The sequence below is a fragment of the Falco cherrug genome, chromosome 1 (assembly GCF_023634085.1).
Source record: "Falco cherrug isolate bFalChe1 chromosome 1, bFalChe1.pri, whole genome shotgun sequence".
Lineage (NCBI taxonomy): Eukaryota > Metazoa > Chordata > Aves > Falconiformes > Falconidae > Falco > Falco cherrug.
Window position 1 is genome coordinate 55,486,018 of NC_073697.1, and position 21,463 is coordinate 55,507,480.

Here is a 21,463-nt window from a genome sequence, read left to right on the forward strand (position 1 = left end):
TTAATAAAAAAAGGAAGGGCAGAAAGACTTCTTGGTAGGAACCAGATGTTCATACTGCTTTTGGCAGTGTGAAAGAAACTGGTGATAATCACAACCGGACACATGAGAGATTTCCTGAGGTGATGGGGAACTCCTTAAAACTGAAAAGCTGGCAGGGAGAGCTGGTATTACAGCTGAATTGTGAAAAAGCTGTGGGGAAAGCAGGGCTAAAATCTGCTCTGCTGTTTTGAGTGGCCTGTGGTACTGGGGCTGTTGCTCTTTGACCATCCAGAACCAGTTACTGGGACTGATTCCCTGAAACAGCCTCATATCCCCTCAGACACTGAACAGAGCACAGTCTCCACATTACAAAACATTTTTCTGCCTTCCCAAGTGAGACAAAAGTGTGGTGCTGGCAAATAGGAACACCTCACATGACTTAATCAAGCAGTATTGCTCCAGCCTGAGTACTCAAGGAGAGTCCAAGTGTTCCTGCCTACTTGGAGCTGGTTACATATAACCTGTAGTGGCTTCCTATCAACTTCTGCTGTATCAGCAGGTTTTTGTAAGGTTTTGTGGTTCGTTGTTTGCCACAGCTAAGACATACTGTCGTGTCACATTGTCGAGTCCATAACAAACACAAAATAAGATGCAAAAATACAAAGCCTGTTCTTAAAAAATTAGTCTTAGCCATATATCCAGACTCGGGGTGCATGCAGATGCTGTGTGCACACATATGACTTGTCCAGCCAGCCCTGTCTAATACATCCCATTTTCCCTGTTTGCTGCTGCCATAATTTCACAGCTGCCTGCTCCAAGAGTTGCAGGTGAGGTGTAGCTTGGCTGACCTCTTTTCTGTCAAACCTATTCCTGTGGCCCCAGCAGTGTTTTCTCTCAGCTGTGTGTAGTTTTTGATAGAGATAATGTATATGCAAAGCTGGATGGAGGAAAAGGTTCTGCTTACATTCTCTCTCTCTCCATTCAGATAGGAGCTTTATAAACCAAATAATACAATACCGAAATAAAACTATGATTCCTTCCACACCTAGAAAAAGAAAAAAATGAGTAGACATGATTTAAGTGATCCCAAGGTGATGGTTAGTTTAGGGGGAAGCAGTAAGTAATACTATCTTCACAAATGCCATCTGTGATTAGCCCCACTGTTAGGAGCTGGTCTGGTGTCCAGTGAGGACCCTGTCCCTTGGCAAAAAAACAAACAGAACCAGTGGCAGAGCAGAACAGTTTGTTTAAAACACAGTAGAATTGCAGACTGACCTGCCTGTAGAGTTGCTAATGTGCTCAGGAATTAATAACATCCTCTGCTTGGCCAACAGTTGTGCATGTATCTTTGTTTGAAGGATCTGTGCATGTCTGTGGTGCATAACTGCTGTTACGGGTTGTGGAAACTAGCTGCTGCTTCTTCTACTTGGAAATGCAGAATAACTAAGTTAAACTTATAAATGTAGAGCACAGCTGCATCTTCCATTCAGTGCTTTGGCTTCAAGTGCTTTTTTTCGCATATCTGAGCTGAAAATAATTTCACAAGCAAAATATGAATAATTAAAGAAGCTGTTTGTCTTTGAAGTACTCATCTTGGGGATGCTGGTAGGCACATCAGTAATGAGGGAGAGGAATCTGTCCTAATTCCTTTGCTACTGCAATTATCTATTCCACCATTTCTGTCTGCCAGTTCAAGACTGGTTTTCATGCAGTACAAAAATAAACACCAGAACAAAGTCAAGAGCAAACAGAATAGCAAATAACAGTAAGCGATCTTCTCATTTTCATTTAGCTACTCTGTGGCCCTGCCTAGTCTAACGATGCTACAGCTCTTCAAACCTCACCTATCCTCAGACACCTGTGATTCTGTGGTTGTGTCTCCACTTTTTGTGTAGACATAGACTCAGATTACCAATCATGGTGCCAGTTATCATATGCTCTTAACCAAAATTGTTCAAGCAAAAGATTACTGGCAAAAAGTGCTTTGTGCTAGCTCATTTCCATTATGTCTTGTCTTTTCTTACTGTTCCCTTTCACTCTTCTTTGTCTCTCTCCAAGCAAACATTGAATAGCTCAGTCTGCTGCAAAAGCTCTTTGCAAATAACATTCCTAGCATATTTAGACCTCTTTTCCTTCCCCCACTTTGAATTATACACAAGCTACTTGTGATTTTTATGACTTCATTGTTTTTAGTTGTTCATTAGGTAGCTCAGTGAATTAGCAAATAACTTACTAGTATGGTGAATTAGCAAGAGGACACAACCTGGGTGGCTTCCCCTCACCCCAAAAAGGGGAACAGCTATTGCATGTGCAAGTGTTGCAAAGGGGCTGAGGGCCAGAGACATCCAACGCTCCAAAGCTGGGAGAAGGTTTGAGTCCTGTAGGGAGAAATGGCTGAATATGCTCCATTTCAAACCAGGGCCTGTGGTAAAGTTGCACTGCTGGGAGAGAACTATTTACATAGCTTCAAAAGGCTCATGATGGTACAGGGAATCTAGTGAATGTCTGTGAAGTGGCTTCAAAAATGGCTATGAGGGCAGTTCCACTGCAAATGGTCTTTAAGGTATTTGTCCTACCACTTGGGAGTTTTGTTTTCAAGCTGGAAAGGTCTTGCCTAAATTTCTGTGTTTTAAATGAGTTGTAAATATCAGAAAGCTTAGTTCATTTGAACAAAATAGCCACTCAGCTCTTTGATCTCCTGGCTTATTCTGTGTGACTCTTGATTTTTCTCTCTCACCTTATTTATTACCTTTGCCAGACTATTCTTCAGTCTTTGCTGTAATGATCTAACCTCTAAATCCTGAGATCCCTTCCTTCCCTCCTTGCACCGTTCCATCTGAGGATCAAGTCTCTTGTCTGTTTTGCAGTGTGCTAGACTGATTGACCAGGCAGTGGGTGAGACTGGGGGGAGACCATCCAAGTCTTCTGGTTTATAGCAGCTAATGCTTATTCTCAGGTTTTGATCAAAGCTGATGCCGAGTGCATTAAAATTGCCATTAATATGTGTTTGTAGAAACATCTAGAGATTCCTGCCATTTTGTAAACATACAGCATGTAGCCCTTTTTGCTTGAGACTGCAATGCTTATGAAAGTCTATGTTGAGGAGTCTGAATCAGGTCAAACAAATCCATGTGTTAAACTAAGAGTCATTTGAGCTTTAGTCAGGTAAGCCTCTGTAGCTGCTCAGTGTGATTGACAAGTCTGGCTTAATCTGACACAAAGTTTTTTGATGTGACCTTGGACTGAAGATGTGTTTTTTAGGGGTAGAAAATAAGGCTTGATAGAAAAAAATGTTTACTGTCTGTGTAGATACTACGGCTACTACCTTCAGTGATTAATTTTAAAAACCAAACACAGGTAAAAGTGACTTCATTTTTTGGTGCATTAGATGGTACATGCTGTGTGACCTCATTTTTTGGTGCATTTTTGGTACCATTAGATGATACATGCTAAATGTAATCTTTGGTGGTGTTTTCTCTGATTTATAATTAAAAAAAAAAAAAAAACAAAGAAAAAAACAAACCAAAACCAGAACTGGATGAAAGTGAAAAGAAGAGGGATTTTTTTTCTTCTTCACTAGGGAGAGGAAGTGACTCAGAAACTGACCTGCCACACAGAAAGATGCCAGATGTGAAAAAAGATGATATGTTGGCAAGGCGGACCTCACACGGTGAACCTAAATCAGCTGTGCCTTTTAACCAGTACCTCCCGAACAAGAGTAATCAGACTTTCTATGTACCTGCTCCACTTCGGAAAAAGAAAGCTGAACAAGAAGAGTACCGAAAGAGCTGGAGCACGGCAACTTCACCATTGGGAGACAGACCTTTCAGGTAAGACTGGCACGTCCAACTTCTCCCTTCCTCAGTGGTGATGCTTTAACACTTGCCTAATTTTCATTCTTTACATAAGGCATATGAAGCTGTAATAAAACTCTTGCTGAGATGGTACTGATAAATTGTTTGTAGCAATTGGCAAAGGTGGTAGAAAAGCAATGGGTGGAAAGTCATTGTTTTGATGTCATTATTTACTGTATAATGGAATGTATAGCTTGTGTTTGGCAAAGTGTTGGTTAGTATTATTACCATGGATGTTGACTCGAATACAAGGCTGGACAAAAATGTTCTTGATGATCTGTCTCAGTTCTCAAGACAGTTACTCACTGAGAAATTATACTTACAAGGTACGTTTTATGTATTCAATAAATATAGGTAATATTTTTGCTGTGTTTTTTTCAAAATAAATTTATTTCTGTGTTGTATTCTATACACCAGTACAGTTTATATAGCTGTGACTATGTGTTTCTGCATGGGTTTGGCAACTGATATTTCGCTTTTGATTTGGCCTAAGCAGCACCTTCCATTAAAGAGCATAATTATCTTCCTGGATCATTCATCAGAATATAATTTGGCGTCTTATTATCGACAAAATGTGCTTATAATAAATAAGTGTATATGTTTCAGGCACAGCATACATTAAACTACCTTGTATAATTCAATAGCAAACCCCACCCTGAAACCATAGAAGAACAGAACGAAACATCAGAACTGTGTGAACAGGAGAAAGTGGGCTCCATGGCTCCTGAGGCAAGCTCCCTTAAAAATCCAGTATGTTTGAATCAAAATGAAGGAAGCTCCATAGAGCAGTCTCCTTCATGTAGTGCAAAAGAAACGTCGGCACCCAAGGGGAAGGATGCAGAAGAGATCAGAAAGTTAAGAAGACTCAAACAAGCTGGCATTAAGGTCATGTCAGCAGCCCAGCGCTATGGCAGGTTAGCCCAACGGTGTGGGAGATTGTGCACGCTTCACATTTTTAGGATTGGCTGAAGTGTGGGTTTCCTCAGTCCACTGTGATTTCACTTCTCCTAACAAAAATCCAGACTGCTAAGCACTCACAATTGCTAGTGAAGGTCTTGGTCTAAAAAGGCTTGTGAGGTGGCAGCTGTGGATTGCAGAATTGTGATGCTAACTGCATTTGTGTTGAGAAATTGTATCGCCTTACAGTGTGATGTAAACAGACTCCAAGAAAACTACTACACAGGCTACTTGTCACCTTCCACCTAATGCTATCTTGCAATTAATAAAAAATACATGTAAGTGCACACTAAAAATGCCTTGTTTAGGCAGAAGTTTTAGAAACTTACTTTCCTTGTTGCCAATGGGATGGTTTCATTTACTGAACCACACTTTTTAGTTGGCTAATATTTTTAGCTGTGTTAATACATGATGCATTTATTTTTAATGGCCGGAACTATAAAAGTACAGTGCTTGTTAACACATGTACCAGTTAAAGCGTGGAGGCATAGTTCAGCAATCATAATTTGACTGACTTTGGCATGGAGTATCAGTAGTTATTCACTAACTACTTGTGTTACTTGGTTTTGGATGTTGTTCAATTTGGTTATTTCCTGTTCTTTAACTCAAGAGCTGAATGATGGCTAGGCTCACTGCCCACACCTTTCTATCGTCTGATACCAGATCCTCATGAAAAATCTCTTTTTCTCATGGGGTTAGCCTGCAAAGTAGATTTTTAACCAACAATTCAGAAGACTAAACTCTCATAAATTATCAAAATGGTTTGGCTAAAGGGTAAACGTACAAATGTCCTTCTGCCCAAAACATTTTATTTAGGATTGTGGGGTGAAATCCTGACAGTGAGTAGTTTAGCAGATGCTGATCTACAGTCTGGGCTTTGAAATGTAGTAGTAAAAAGTACAGTTCTTACATGATGCAACTTGTTTATAGATACAGCAAAGCTTGTCTGTGGCCATAGAGAGATGTGCCGTATGCAGATAAAACAGTCACAGTACATATGCTGTCATATGTCCTCTTCTCAGGTTCACTTCAGTGTTGTCACACTGTAATGAACCAGTGTGTGAGTGTGATTGAGGAATACTACTTTAATAAAGCCAGATACTAATGAAGAGGAACTATCTGTCATAAATTAATCCTTCAGGCTCAGTTAGTGTGCTAGTCAATCTGGAATCCATAAACTGGTAGGACACTAGCGGAGTCCAGGGCTGTAGTATTAATGATGATGATGTAGTAATGTGTAGTAGCATCTAGTAATAGCTTGTGTTTATCAGTGCAGTGCAGCGCACAACGAATAGCACTGTTTGCATTTGGAGGATGCTCACCACACTGTGAGTCCCTTTTCCAACCCTGTGCTTGATCTACTGGCTTGGTGTCTGTGGAAGAAGCACATGTGACCAAATGTGTGGTTCTTCGGCAGGAAATTGGGTCTCCTCTTTCCTTGGACAATCTGTTGTCCTGACAGGGCTGAAAGAGAAGGGAGGAGAAATAAAAAGCCATTTTCCTTCCTTGCTCTCAGTGGAAGTGACTCGTGGAATTCGGCAGCTGGAGGAAGGAGGAGCTGCTGGTTTTCTGCCCCAGCTGAGGGTCAAAGAACAGAGCTTTGTGTAGCCCAAGCTTCACCATAGCAAAATGGGAGCCTGGACTCGAGGACTGTAGGAAGAGACAGCAGAAAAGGCATTGGGGTCAGAGGTCTGTAAGGAAAATTGTTTGTATGTGGAAGTGGAAGAATTTAGCAGTGACACTTTAGGATACAGGGCAGCTTTTAATCATCTTTCTTAATGTCTCATGATCGTTCCCTATTCTTTGAACCTCTGATTTTTCTCTCACTTCTTGGCATCAAATTCCAATTTACAATCACTAATGGCGCTCAACAATTCTCAGTCCCTCTTGTTTCTGTATTCTGATTTTTTTTCCTTCACCCCTCTTATTCCCTCATCTTTCTATAATGCCAGCCTCTTTTTTTTCACCTGGGGGTGTAGTTTTCTTCCAGTTCCTCTGAGTTGTTTACAGACTGTTTCCTCTCAACGTATTGACTCCTGGAGGACGCCCACTGTGACTTTGAGTTCTACAAGGCATCTAATTGTTCCTAAACCTGAAACTCAGTAGGGGACCTTTCTGGGTCCGGCACAGGAAGGATTTGAACTTGTATGCAAATATATTTTTTGCTTTGGATCCAAGTACTTATCTCCATTGCTGTAGCATGTTGTAGGAAAAGGCTCCATTGAACTAGATGGTATACAAATGCATGCCAAAAAGCATTCCCTCTTCCAGGAGTGTATTTATTGTCTCTTTATAGCATGTTGTTTTGTTGATGTGTGATCCTCTTTGCTTGTCTGCATCTGTTTCTTATTTACACTATTGTATCTGAAAGGTAAGGATCAGATGCATGGAGACTCCCTAAAAAGAGGAGAATGAAGTGTGGATGTAAGGGGGAATTTTGAGCAAACATTTTTGGCATGTTCATTGCAAAAGGGACACAGATTCTTGACAGTGCATAAGCATGCAAAACCCTTTTGTTGCGTGAAATGCAATATAAGGATCCACAAGCCTGTTTGAGACCCTGCTTCAGGGAGTGCAGAGGCCCACAGTCTGACACTTTGGAAGCACCTGCCATACCATCATAGACCCAGGTGGTGTTTCGCAAGGGCTGGGGCTGGGCACGCAAGAGTGATTTGCAGATCTGCTGGGAAATTGGTCCATTGCAAGTTTCAAATCTGTAGTCTTCATTCTCTCTATGGGTAAACTGTCCTTTAAAAGCACTTTTGAGGCCATCGCAAACTGATTCAGGAGACCCCAAAATGTCACAGCTGATCTCTGATTCCATTAAAAACAGAATGCAAATGAATGGAAAATATTCTTAACCTGTAAACTGGTTGCTGAAGTCTAGTTACATACTAAAAGCTGTAAGTTCTTCAGTAATTCATTACAGTGACTCATAGTTGCTCATAGTTGTTTGAAAATTATAACTCTATATTTCCAAAGTTGCCAAAATCACCCTTCTCAGAAATGCCATGTTTGATGCTCTCAAGCTTCAATAGCATTGGTGGACATTAGACTGAAAAATCCAGCAGTTTTTACTGAATAATCACTTGTTTATACATAGCTTTTAAAAACTAAAACCATAAACCAATGTGCCCAACCTAACCAGCTGAATAAATACTCATCTTATTGATTTTAATTTAAGAAGTAAATATAAACAAGATTTAATGGAGTATTATGTGATTTTATTCATGCTCTTTATGTCCAGTGTTCTGAAAATTGCTTCCAAATTAATTGATTTCAGAAAAGGATAATGGTACTGGTTAAAAAATCTGATTAAAAAATTTAATTTAATCATATGTACCCTGGCTTACTTGGGTGAACAAGTCCCAGCATATATGACTTCTAGATAACTATTTTCCTTTGTGCCTAAAGCATTAAGCATCTACGTTAGATCAATGTATTTTCTCTAAAGCTTTCATATTCTTCTGCTGGAGGAAAAAAAAAATGTCTTAAGTAACCATAAATGGAAAATGAGACTCTTTCCTTGGTAGTCATCTTGTACTTCCTGTATTACATATGTAAAAAGCAACTTTGATTCGGGCAAGTTATGCTTGTGCATTGACAGCCTGTGATGTAGAATTGAGCGTAGATGTAGAATGTACCTGTTCAGCAGTGAAATTTGAACCCAAAGGTGACCTTGTAAGGGTATACACAAGAGTCAACATATTTAATGTAACTAATTACTGTATTCTTTTATGGAAGAAAGAGTAGTTGAAGGCTCTTCTGGAGTATCATTCTAAGTGGAAGCTAAGGTATTGTACCACTCTTGGTGATGGAGGGGGTATGCAAAGCGTACAGCAGCTCGGAGCCATCTGTTCCAGCTGTTTCTGAAGCTGTTGTGAACAGAGATGCTCATGAGGGAGAGGGACAGCAGTTCACTTTGGAGCAAGCACAATTCCCCAGTGTTGTGTGCTGCCTTAAATGAAATCTTGATCCTTCAGAGAGATCTAAGAAAATTGTTGCCTTTGGCTAATTTGAGAGCATGCTCTCCACATCACTGATGGGAGGTCCTGTATGTTGCAGCATAACAAGACGAAGGCAGGCAGTTTTGTGTTGCTTCCCTGTGCTCCAAACCTGAGCCAGGCTGACCCATCAGGGATGGTTTATGGCTTCCTCATAACTTTCTCTGGCAACTTTGTTGAGCACTACTTTGAAAGGGCAGTTGGGGCTGTAAAATAAATGGCATATATATAGTGGGCTTGCAGGGCTTTCAATGTTTAAAAACCCAGCTAATTGTTACACTTTTTTTCAAAAAAATAGTAGAGAAACTTGAAGCAATGACTGAGCCATTCAGATTTGCTTTCTTAATTTCAGTCTGTTTAATCCTTTGTGATACCCTCTTTTGCCCTTTGTGTAGCAAGGTGTGCCGTATGAAAAGGAAATGCAAGACATTTGCAGCCTACAAAAGTACCTCACAGGACAGTCTTCTGCTTGCTACCCAGCTTCCTAAAATATCAATAAATACAATTTGATTTTTAAATGGGAGAGTCACCTAGCTCTTGCCATCTGTCTTTTCAGTTTGCTTAAGAGTATTGACTGTTTACAAGTTAAAATGAGCTTAATCTTTCTGAGCAGCAGCTGTCAAGGATCTTTATTGTTGTAATCTTCAGCAACAATAAGGCTGTGTTGGTATCGGTCGCGTTTCTGACCAAGGCAGATGGCAGTGTGTTCCAGCACGTCCATGTCATTGGCATACTGGTGCTATCATTGTAACTACTGTATGTCAGCACTGGCATGGAGGGCTTGTTCTGGGGGAAAGGAAGGTTAGTTAGGGAAAGAATCAAGTGTGGATGTGTGTGCGAAGAAAAGCAGTTAAGAATATTGGGACAGGCAGCCTCAGTGATTACTCGGGCCTTTTAAAAAAGTAGAGCCATTCAGAAGAGAAAGTGCCAAATATTTGATATTTCAGCGTTCAGCAATGTTGGCCAGGGATCATGTATTTGCCTCAAATCGCTTTCTTTGTATGAAGTGTTCGAGAAGTTTAATACTGCCATTTACAGTACTACATTCACTGCATCTTGTATGTTAAACTAGTTCTTACTGGTTCTTCTAGCTATAGCTAGAATAAATAAAGATCCAACATGCTGATTTTCTGTGTGAAGTCCTTGAGGATTTGTTACGTGTATGTGGTAAGTTTTACTTGTTGCAAGGCTTTGAAGAATCTAACAGCAGCCTGGAGCATATTTCATTAATTGTGCTTGTTTTGTAACCTGGAGATGAGTGCTGCCACTGCCCTCTCCTCCCCTGATGCCTCAAGAGCTTTACTTAATTTTGCTCTGTGTTAGTAAAAAGCCAACATGTGAAGACAACGGAAGCACCCCAGACATCATCCTTCGCAAGGACAACCCCTTCATGACATATTATCAAGGGAAGGATTCTGGTTCAGAAGATGAAGCAGCCAGCAGAGTTCCTGATTTAGAAAAGGATGACTTTGCCACCCGGAGAGCCAGAATGAATCAACCCAAACACACGGTTCCATTTAACTCCTTTTTAATTGGACCCTATACAAGTAAAGATAAAGGTAAACTGGAAGACGTTAAAAAGCCATTGCAGATGGAACAGCAGGAACATGCAAGGTGTGCATTCATGGTCTTTTTCTTTCTATGCTAATGCTTAATTTCACATGGCTTATTGCTCTGCAGGACTAAAGCTGTCTTGGCTACAAAAAAAATTTACAGGGTAAAGTAAATACAAATGCTTTATCATGAAATGAACAAAAAACAAAAACACCCCACCATAGATTACCAACTGTAATTTTTTGTTAGTGTATCAGGACCAGGAGCTTAATTCGGGTGAGTGTAAATAACATAAAGACTAGACACTTATGTTGTCGAAGCTCATGAGACAGTTCATGAATGTGAGTAGTGGAGAATAAACTTAGAAGGTATGTTTTGCATCTCAGCTCTTTTGTTGAGCATTTCCAATGCACATTTTGAATGCATTTGTTTCACCTAATGCCCTTTTAATACCCTGCATAAAACATTGGCTCAGATAACTCTTTAGTTAAGGCACTGAACACATATGCCTACTATAATGCACCAAATGGTGTTGCACATAGTCCTAGTGTTTCTTAATACAGCATTCGTTTTGGAAACTGAGTACAGATTACAAAGTTTCAGCCTAGAAAATCTCTTCTTTCTTCAATTCAGTGATGCAGACCTCTTAAGAAGTTGCTGAATACAAATATCTGGTAGGCACAGACCTTCTTCAGGAAACAAGTATTTTTTTTTATTTGTGCAAAGAGAAGTGATCCTAGATAAAACCACTATATACACATTACAATAGACCTTGACTGTAATAACTGATAGATTCAGAAAACTTCTCTTAATACTTAGTAGCTCTTTTCAGTAATGCAAAATGCCTTTCAGTTGCTGGTAATTTGATTATAGTAACATTTTATAATTACTAGTTTGGCAGGGCATCTGAAGAGCACATAACCAAATTTTAATATTCCAACGCTATTGACATGACTCTAAGATCAAAGAAATTCTGTAGTATGTTTGTGAGCAAAACCTGAGTTCGCTTTGCTAATAATATGAAAATGAGGTATTTGTAACTATTTAAGAGAAAGCTTATTGCAGAAATGCATAATACAGTAATAACTTAAAGATTTTTCTTGCTTGAGCTAGGAATAGAAGTCATGCAAAGAAGTAGTCTCAATAGTGCATGAGCAGGATAGCGTAGATGGAGAGATTTCAACTTGAAATGATTCGTTCCATGTTTACTTCCTAAAATTAATGTAAAACGGATCTTATAAATTCACTTTTATCTTCTTGTGCTCTGAACCTCTTCTGTTGACACTGATTTATCATTGCACCCTCAAAATATCTTTTCTTGCTGAACTGGAATGTGTGTTAAATTAGAAGAAGACAGGTGCACATGGCATCAGCAAAGCAAATAGTGACACGCAAAGAGAGCCCACTTCTGCAAACTGGGAAGACTGAGTCAGAGGAGGAACAGCAAGTGAAAGGGCCTGATACTGAGAGAGATGATTTAGCTAAACGGAAATCTCAAAGCACCCTTCCTCAGCTACGAGAAGATGTGATTTTTGTGAATGCCTCTATAACAAAAGCAGATCTGGAGACCTGGAAGAGATTGAAACTGTCAGGGGAGCCCAGGTATGGTTTCTGCCTGTGGACAGGATTGGCACCCTGGGAAGCATGTTTAGTTTGTCACAATCCGCTGTGTGTGCTTGTGGTTTTAAACTCGAAGAATGCCTTGATGACAACCAGTCCTTACCTCTTTCAGTTTTCAGGAGTCCAGAATCTGTAAAGGGATGCTATCTATCCTGAAATGACAATGGGTCCATCATTTAGAGCACTACAGTAGTTTCATGGTTGCTTCCCTGGTGGACACTCTTAATATCATATCAGAAAGGTCCCTCTTGTCTTGTGGCTCAGTCTGCTTTGAAGCTGCTCAAAGCTGAACAGCACAAAGGTCCAGGTGGCACCACTCACTCGGTAGCACTACGCTGCTGCTAACCAACTATCTTCAGGACTTGAGGCATTATACCTTGGAGGTATTACCTGAGGAACAGCATCTTTTTGCATCAATGTGGCTACACTGCTTTTGAGACCTGAGCTAATACATGTGTGTGGCTGTACTCCAGTGCTGAGTAAATACACCAGCACTGTTTGTTACTGCAGCAGGGGTTTCAGGAGCTTCATTGTATGGTGTAAATGTGCTCTTACTGTAAACTAAACCTCCACAAAGGGAGGTGGTATAAAGCAGTTATTCTAAGCTGTTTCCCTATGGAAATGGGCTATAATATGCGCAGGTGATTTGTGACTCCAGTAGGAAAGGCTAACAACTCCTAGCCTTCCTGTTTAGGCTCATGTCATTTTCCAATTAAAGGTTGCCATCTGTTCAGGCATTCTTCTAACAATGTGTTACTGTATGTAATTTTAGCTCTAATAGAAATCTTTTGAGGTGATTTCCTAAAATCAAAACGGTTCAGGATAAGCAAATTGCCCTTGCTAGTGCCATTGTGCCACTGGAACTCCCCCATGACAAGGCATGTGTACTGGTGCTGTGCAGTCCCACATAGCATGTGGCCCAGGTCTACATGAGCAGGTAAGGGAACTGTGGCTTTGTTAAGGTGAAGAACTGTGTCTGGAATGGGCCATATGCTGCATTCCTTCCCCTAAGGAAGAGCTTCCATGGATGTGCTCCCAGAGTTTCCCCAACAGGTCTGCAGTATCTTCAGATTTTATCTGTCATTTGGGCCTCAGTATGCCATAGCTTTTTGTACCCGTGTCTTCGAATTTTAAAATAAAAACCCTTCAAAAACCTTAGGAGCATTTAATCTGCTTTATTCTGGGGTCTCATGTTGGGGGGATTCTTTTATTCCTCATTCTGACTAGTGAAGAAGATCTCACATGTCGCAGTGACACTCTGCCACCAGCTGAAATCACAGTGAAAGCAGCATCCCATGATGATTTTGCTGTCCGCAAAGCCAGAGCAAACAGAAAAGCTGGTAGCCCCAAGCAGAAGTTTGTGCATTTTGGGCCAGTAACTGAGATTGATCAACAGAAATGGGACAAGCTTGTTATTGGCAGAGCTTCATCCAAGAGTGGAACAGAAGAGGAAAGCAAGAAAGATGGTGTGGAGAGTCACTCTGGTGTTGAAAGCTCTCCTTCAACCACTCTTGGCAGTCTTGGGTTTGCTGAACACAGTGATGAAGTACCTAAGCCACAGAACGACTCCAGGTATTTGGTGTGGCTTAGGAAGCGCTGCTGAGCTGGAAATGAGACCTGTTCTTGCCAGATGCTGATGTGCATGGGGGTGGACTGCAGCATAGACCAAAGAGCTGTTTATGCACATGGCCTTGTTCAGGCATGTGATGCCTTCACAGTATCTTAACATGTTTAGGGTTACACAAAACAGCGCTGTGTGAATGTCTTCTGAGAGCTTGCCTCGAATTTTCTAATGGGCACTGAAATCGCTGGTATCTCAGCCTAAGCTGTCGTTCAAGCTTTTTCTGCTTCTCAAATTCCAGTGGCTTTGCTCTGCCTGCTATCAGCACATTAGGAATTTGTCGTTCAGCTTGCTGGCCTCACTGATGTTCAAAAAATGCTTTCTTCAAACTTGATGGATTGACTTTCTTTTTGAAGATGTAATGCTGAACCAGGGTGTATTGGTGCTCTGTGTTTCTGGCATTTATCAGGAGGAGAATTACAGCTCTGGGAAGTTAACATATTAACAGAGCTTACATTTCTTCAGCTTTTCTTTTATTGCGTGGTCTGTGGCTGTAGCAAGAATTTTTAATGAATGCTTTTAGCAAGCAATTCATTCATTGAAGCCTGTGTGTTCATAAAAACATTTGAAAACTGAGTTGGAGGACTCTTCTTCATACCTTTCATTTGACCTGAGAACGTTTTGTCTATCTCACCCCTCCTCTCAGCCTCATTGATAGTGAGGTAGCCAAGTCAGGTACAGATGACTCTTGCAGCAGAATGCCAGCACCTGCCCCAGCTTTTGGCATCATCTCTGAGAAACAAACCCCATGCAGTTTGAACAAACATCAAGAAAGCACCAAGGAAGACTGTGATGGGCTTTTACCAGACATTGAGAGAGATGATATGTTGGTTAGAAGGATGGGAACTTTTCAGAGGCACACCACTAGCCCTGTTCCCAAACATGGTCCCCCCCTGTCAGTAGCTCCTCATCTGCTGCAGCAGCAGCAAGGGGAGGCAGCAGCTCGTGAGAAGGATTCGAAGGCTCCACAGGAAGCAGAAAGGTCAGAGAGCAGAAGCAGATCCCTCTGAGCTTCATGCCTGGGGTGTGTGTGATGTTAGCTTGGATCAGTCAGCAATGTTGTTCGCTCTTCACGTGGCTTTTAAAGATGTGTTTTACTCATTCGTCATGGCATGTGTTCTGTTTTATGAAATTACTTACAAGAATGTATCCTATGAACATAAAACAGTCTGTTTTCTTTCATAATATTTAAGTACTTCAGTTCTTAATTGCTGTTCAGCATGAAAACAGTCTTTCATCTTTTGGGGGGATTTCTTTTACAATCCATGGTGCTTTGTCCAGACTTTTCTGCCAGCTTCTAAGTGAATAATTCCTCACATACATTTTTATGCAATCCCCAACTTCTAACAAATCACCTACATAAGTGTGGCATTCAACATAGTTTCCTCATGCTCTCACTCCCCGTGCTGTAGCTAAAGTTGCCTACTTGTCCATTACTCTGCAACTGTGCTTTGAGTAACAGTGCCCCACATTGCCTGAGCAGCCAGCTGCCTTTGCACAACTGAGCATTATCACAGACCAGTGTCACTTGTCTCCCTGAGCAGTACTGTCACACGAGAAGAGAGCCAAGAACAGCTTGAAATCCCTCAGCTGCAGAGCGGTGGAACAGAAAACAAAGTGAAATTTCCAGACCCACTAAGAGATGACATGTTGGCCAGAAGAACTGGAGCTTTTCTAAAACAGCCTGTGCCCAGTGTTAAGCAGTTCCTTCCCATGCCATTTTCAAAGCAGCAGAGTAAGCAGGGCTCAGCTAGAGAACTTGAGAAGAAAAGTACGAGGTAAGAAAGTTGTGCTTCTCTCTTTCCCTTGTAGCTGGCCCTGTGGGCTGTTTGTAAAGACCTCTTAATCTGGAGGAGTTGCTTTTGGACCAGCAGCAGTTTCTTCCACGGTTGTCCTTGATTCTGTGCTGACTCTGCTCAGAAGGCAGCAGGGCCGGGTTTCTGGCCCTTTTGGTGGACCCTGTAAAGCAGAGCTCTACCAGATGCAAAATTCTCTTAATAGCACATGGAAATGGATATACATAGCAGATTGAGTTACATTTGCAGAGGTTTCTGGTTAAATATAAGCTAATAATTACAATCATTTCCAGCTAGAAACAGATCTGCTGGATGTAGATGTAGTAGGTTAAATGCTTGTCTATGACTTAGATGGTGCCAGTGACTTCCAAACGGGAAGTCTAGAGATCCCGAGATCCCTCCTGATACTGCTCAGTGTCTTTCTAAGCACCTTTGTTCAGATGTGTAAGGCTATGTGGGGTAGTTGGTGGTTTAAGCCTTTGAACAGAGTTATCGTTGGCTGGTTGAGCCACATGCAGGTGGTAGAGTGGAAAGGTTCTTATTCATCAGCCTCTTCAAAGTACATGAGGAGAAGGTTATGCACATGCCTGTGCATACACAGATGAAACACTAGCGTACGGTTCAGCCAGGAGAAGAAAAACTCATCTGCCACAGAACTGAACAGCGGTTTGATGTTGAGAAGACCTTAAGTTGAATACTTTAGTTAAAATATGTACTTAATACTTAACCTGTCCCGGACACTGCCAAAGATTAATGTTTCTGACATAGAGGAATGGAAGTACAAGCATTTGACTGTTAAAATTATTCTTTGTGTGCCTGCCTCACTTAGCTTGTCACCTATCACCTATGTGGGTTTGCGGGGGTTTTAATTGTTAACTTACAGCTATGCTTTTCATTATGTATATGTGATTTTTCAAATGTTGCTTAATACGTCTCTTTGCACTGCTGCCTTTGGCTCACTCAGGCCTGAAACATGTCCACAAGTCTGCATTAATAGCTCTGGAAAAGCTGTAACACAACCACCGCAAGAAGAGCAGCAAGGGCAGGAAAAATGCAATCTTCCTCCTGCAGGACAAGATGAGACTGTTTGTACTGCCCAAGTGGGTGAAGGCCTTAATGAAGTCCACCTTGGTCAAACATCTAAGCTTCAGGAGGTTCCTGAGGAAAACAAAACAGAAACATGGTCATCCAAGGATGAGCATCTGCAAACGTGAGCTCTCTATGGTGTGAATCACGCAGCTTGTACACCCCTGTGTGCACACTTCAGAATTCAGATTGTGCATTGCCTGATGTGTTTTCAGTCCAGACTAAAATACTGTATGTCAGTAATACACTTTTGGGAAATGAATGGAATAGTTTTGTCATGCATTTTCATTTGAAATATTGGTATCAAAGCTAATGGAAAGGAAATATTTGATTAGAGTATATATGTTGAATTGCAAAAAATGTTTAAGAATAGCAGAGGTTCAGCTGGCCTCTTCTCTTTTAGAGGTGTGTACCTTACTTCTCCATGATTAGAAAAAGTTGCAGTGTTGACTTTTGTACTTGTTCTATGATAAATCCCAGGTACAAATATGTGGTTTGCATGGCTCTGAACAAGACTGTCACTTTAGCGAATGACACTGACTTGTGTATTACCAGTACCTTTTCCCAGCTACCCACCCCCACCCCCCCACAAAAACCCCAACACAACAAAAAGGAAATCCTGTGGCTCACTTTGTGCCTATAATATTTGTCTCTTCCTTGCTTCAGTAATGGTGATTCTGAGCAGTCCTGTGGGATGTAACTTAAGTTTTGTCTCCATCGCATGTGTGGCACTAAATGTAAATGTTAATATATTGTCTGTTTTCAATAATTATTTTCTGCACCCATTTTAGGTATGCTTCAGCAGATTTTTATAATGGGGGCTTAGTATGGGGTCAGGGAGGGATGGGTGGTGTTCTTAAGTAGTTTGAGCTCCAGGTGATTTAGGTAAGTCTTTTTCGCTGAATACATAATCCTTGAATAGTATGAATCTTTTTCGGGTCAGCTTTACTAGTACAGGTTGGACGTTCAAGTGACAGTTACCCAAATTGTATGGGTCCAGTTGCAATTACTACTTAATGTATTTATCAACGCTCTAATTTTATATTTGGTCTTGTAGATTCGGCCCCAGAACTGCTGTGTCTGATGACGCAGAGTAAGTTGTCTTGTGTTCACAAGATTCTATTTTAAACAACTTACACTGCATGCTTTTCTGTCTTTCTACTAATTTAAAATGCAGTTGATGCCTCATTATTATTTTGCAGTGTTCCAGCAAATAAATTTTTCAGAAAAGCGCTGAAAAATGGAATGCAATATGGCTTACATTGCAGCTAAAAATAATTTTTATATAAAAACCCATAAAAACTGAGCATAACACTAATGCCCAGCTGTTGCTTAAAGTATTGTTTCCTCTTTTTTTTTCTTTTCTTTTGTTTTTCTTCTGAATTTCCATTGCCTCTAATCAGCTACAGGTAAAGAGAGTTGGGTTAAATCTGGGCTGGGTGTTGAGGAAAAAAATAAAGTATGACCTGTACAGGAAGAAATAAGAAATCCCAAAGTAAAGTCCATTGTGATCTTCAGAATAATCCAGGAAAATGCATCTTCAGCAGTTTTGTTGTTGTCTTTTAAAAACTTTCTCCTGAATCCCTTCTAGGTTGGGTTTAATTTAATAATGTACTAAACTTCATTTTTATAAGCTCTTCACCTCAATGCTTTACTTTTGACAGAAAGAGTAGGACTGTGATACTTACTTCACTCAAATGTTTTAATTGTGTGTATATGCATGTAAACTGTAGTTCAGAATCATATGCATTGGCATTTAGAAAGCTCTGTGAAAGTATTAGCTATTCATACAAAGTGCAGGCTTTTAGAAACAAAGTAGTTGGGAACTACCCGCATAATAATGTCCTTAATATCCTCCTTCTGTTCACAGAAATGCATAGTACCTCCTCTGTCTCCCAGATTAAATAGCAAAATACAAACAGCTGGAGGGGTTTTTTACAACAAGTATATACAGGGACTTATATGTCATTTTTTGCCCTTTCCTCTAACGGTAAAGGCTAGAATCATGAACTGAATATTCTTCACAAGATCTGTAATACCTTTATGCTGAGCAAAGCTTGTGTCCTCTGACCACAAAGTAAATGTGGCCATTTTCAAGCAGCAGAAATCTGTTCAATCAAATTAAGAAATGAGATAAAAAGAGCAGAACAACACAGACGTGTTGTACGTTACAATGGGGACGACTTTGCCATTTCAGCAAGCCTACCTATCTGATTGATTTGTTCATATTTTCCGCCACGTTTTTGCATGTCTGTATTAAATGCAAACATGAGAGAAGGTACGTGAAGATGCCTTTCAAAGAGGCATTGCAGTGGGTTCGTTGTATAATGTGAAGGTAGCAAAAATGAATATATCATATTCTTTATTCCACATTGATTCTGATTTTGTTTTAAAAGGCAAAACAATAATTGTTCAAGCCTCATTGTCATCCTTTCCAGATGTGCCACAGTTTACAGAGCACTATTATTCTAAACTGTCTTTTAAGTTCTTATAATCAAAATACTGTTTTTCATGCTGAAGACGAAGTACTTGTGAAGAATCTAATAAAATACGGCTTTCCAGTAGGAAAAATGAATTGACATTTAAAATGCTTCCAAACTGTTAGTCAAATCTCTTTTGAAAACTCTGTTACTCGAATTCAGTCTTAGACTAGGTGCTGCTAATTCCAGCAGCAAAAGTGGAAACTCCTTTATTAGACTGACAAAGTTCCCTTTGCTGGTTAGAGAACGCTGGATACTGTCACCAACCCCAGCCTGCCTCAGGGGCCTGAGGAGGCAATACTTTGCGTGCTGCTGCTGATCAGCCCCATTCCCATCTCCTGAAGAGATGGGGCTGCGTTCTGGTGATAGCCTGACAGTACCAGCGTGAGTTTAGACTTATACCTCATACTTTAAGCCTGACAAGCAAATAATAGTGAGTTGAGATTTTTGAGTATTTGTTCACTGAAGTCTGATTCCTTAGCCAGCCTGTTGCTTTTTATGTTTTATTGGGGTTTCTTAAATCTTAGTATGCCTGTAAAATGGTAATGCAGCCACATAATAAATGCCTTTCATGAGGATTTTTAACATATCCTCATAAAAAGAAGGTTTTTACCTTATTTCTCACTTTTAAATTAAAGTCTGAACACTCAGGTTCTTGCGGACTTTTTTTTTATCCATGACTTGTTCACATCTGTTTAAAAAAAAAAAAAATGCTGCATGATACCACTGACAAGAACAACTGTAATTTGCAAGAATAAAGTAGCGTAACTTAAAATTCACATCATCTCAAAGATCTAGCCCTCCAAAATACACTGCTGGTCTCCACAGTGCTTTTTACCAGATCTTTGTTAGAATGGCAGGTCTGGTACAGCAGAAAGGCTTCTTGCTTCCAGACAGGGTTTGGATACAGTCCGCAGGGCTTTGCTGATGGCAGAGGATTCACAAACATGAATCCGGTACAGCTACATCTTTTGCGTGCTGCGTGCCTGCTGGCCCAGTGCATGGCTGAAGGAAGGAGTATATCTAGTCTTGTTCATGCAGGTGGTCGTGATGGGCTTGGAGCCATTTGTAGCTTCTGTAAGAAAGAAACAGGACAAAATCATGCGGAACTCATAGTGAAAGTGTCCTTTGGCAGTAGCTCGGAGTTTTCGCCTCTTTGATTCTTTTCTAAGGATGAACTTGTCAGGTGGAGAAGTTGACGTAGGCATTTTAGTTGGCCGTGTCCATGTATTCAGGGAAGCAGGTGGTCCTCCTTCATAGTTACTGCATGTTGGTCAGAGAAGAGCACAGCACAGTGCTTTGAGATGTTTCCTTCAGGTTGCTTTCTTGGGAAGACCCGTTTGTTCAAGAACATACTGCTGCAGAGCTGATGTTCAAACCTACCTGGTTACTTATCCAAGGCAACGAAGGCCCAACAGCAGGAGGTGGCAACCAGAGCAGAAGGTGCATGTGGGGTTGTAGTGTACAGTTTGATTCCTGGCCTAGGCTGAAGCCTTTTCCAGAGTACCTTTTCTATTGCATTTTTAGTAGCCATAAAACCTTTGGTTTTGCTGTCTCCATGCACACTGAGAGCCCCGAGTGAATACAGGGAATAAATATTAGCCTTCCATTAGGACATTAGGGGACTCTGGTAGAAAGTACTTTTATTTTTCTATCCCAAATGGCAGAGGGTGATTACTTGTGTACTCTGCTAGAACCAGTTACCACCATTTCAGGTCTCCTGCTTGCTTCTACTGCATGTGAATGAAAAAATCTCTGACATGAGGGAGGGGAACAAGAAAGGAGCTACACAACCAATTTGACCTAATAGGCACAAGGTGGCAAATCTGTAGCACTAAAGGTTTTTCTTAGTGTGAGTTTCAAAAGCTCTTAAACTGGAACAAACCCTTTAAGGGTGACCATTCCAAGTTAGAAATCTTCCAAGCTGCCCGACCAGTCTGCAAAATATGACTAATATTTAAATGTTCCTTAGTGGGTGATATGTCTTTAGTTTTAAAAACAACAAAACTTGCCATCTCTTTAGGTTCTGTTATTTAGGAGTGCTCCAGTCCAATCCTGAGCAAGGCAACCTTTAAACTACCCACAGAGGAACCCAAACTTGTGTACCCTCAGCACTCGGTTTGAGGGGTGAAGCATGGTAATAAGCTAACCTTGCTGTTCATGCTTAAAGGCATAGGATGTGTATTCTGTCCTTTACTTTTGAGTAAATACAAACTAACAGGATGGGATCTGTGTATGTCCTTTGCCATCCACCTTCCAGACCGTTCAGGTTTCCCTTGAGAGTGGTTCATTCCCATCTTTGCTTGCCTGAGTACAAATGTTGGCTCAATGTATATATGCACAGCTTTCCGAGTCTATTCACTTTGATTACTGTGGACACAGTTCCCTACGATTTTATCTCCATTGGATGTTTTCTCCTGCTAGTTGGCCCACTGGCTCACTAAAGCTACAGATGATCATTTGAAGACTGCTGTGAAATCACTTCATGTGGAACTGCATGGCTTTCTCTTTT

General features: G+C 40.7%; 1 protein-coding gene across 1 annotated transcript in view; it reads left to right on the forward strand.

Annotated features, from left to right (window-relative positions):
* LIMCH1 (LIM and calponin homology domains 1) overlaps window positions 1-21,463 on the forward strand; it is a 181,435-nt gene that overhangs the window by 117,806 nt on the left and 42,166 nt on the right. The window contains exons 8-16 of the mRNA XM_055723513.1: window positions 3,560-3,809; window positions 4,478-4,747; window positions 10,118-10,408; window positions 11,696-11,950; window positions 13,196-13,540; window positions 14,248-14,571; window positions 15,134-15,367; window positions 16,350-16,595; window positions 17,529-17,564. Coding sequence (XP_055579488.1) covers window positions 3,560-3,809; window positions 4,478-4,747; window positions 10,118-10,408; window positions 11,696-11,950; window positions 13,196-13,540; window positions 14,248-14,571; window positions 15,134-15,367; window positions 16,350-16,595; window positions 17,529-17,564 — 2,251 coding nt within the window. The remainder of the gene's footprint in view (window positions 1-3,559; window positions 3,810-4,477; window positions 4,748-10,117; window positions 10,409-11,695; window positions 11,951-13,195; window positions 13,541-14,247; window positions 14,572-15,133; window positions 15,368-16,349; window positions 16,596-17,528; window positions 17,565-21,463) is intronic.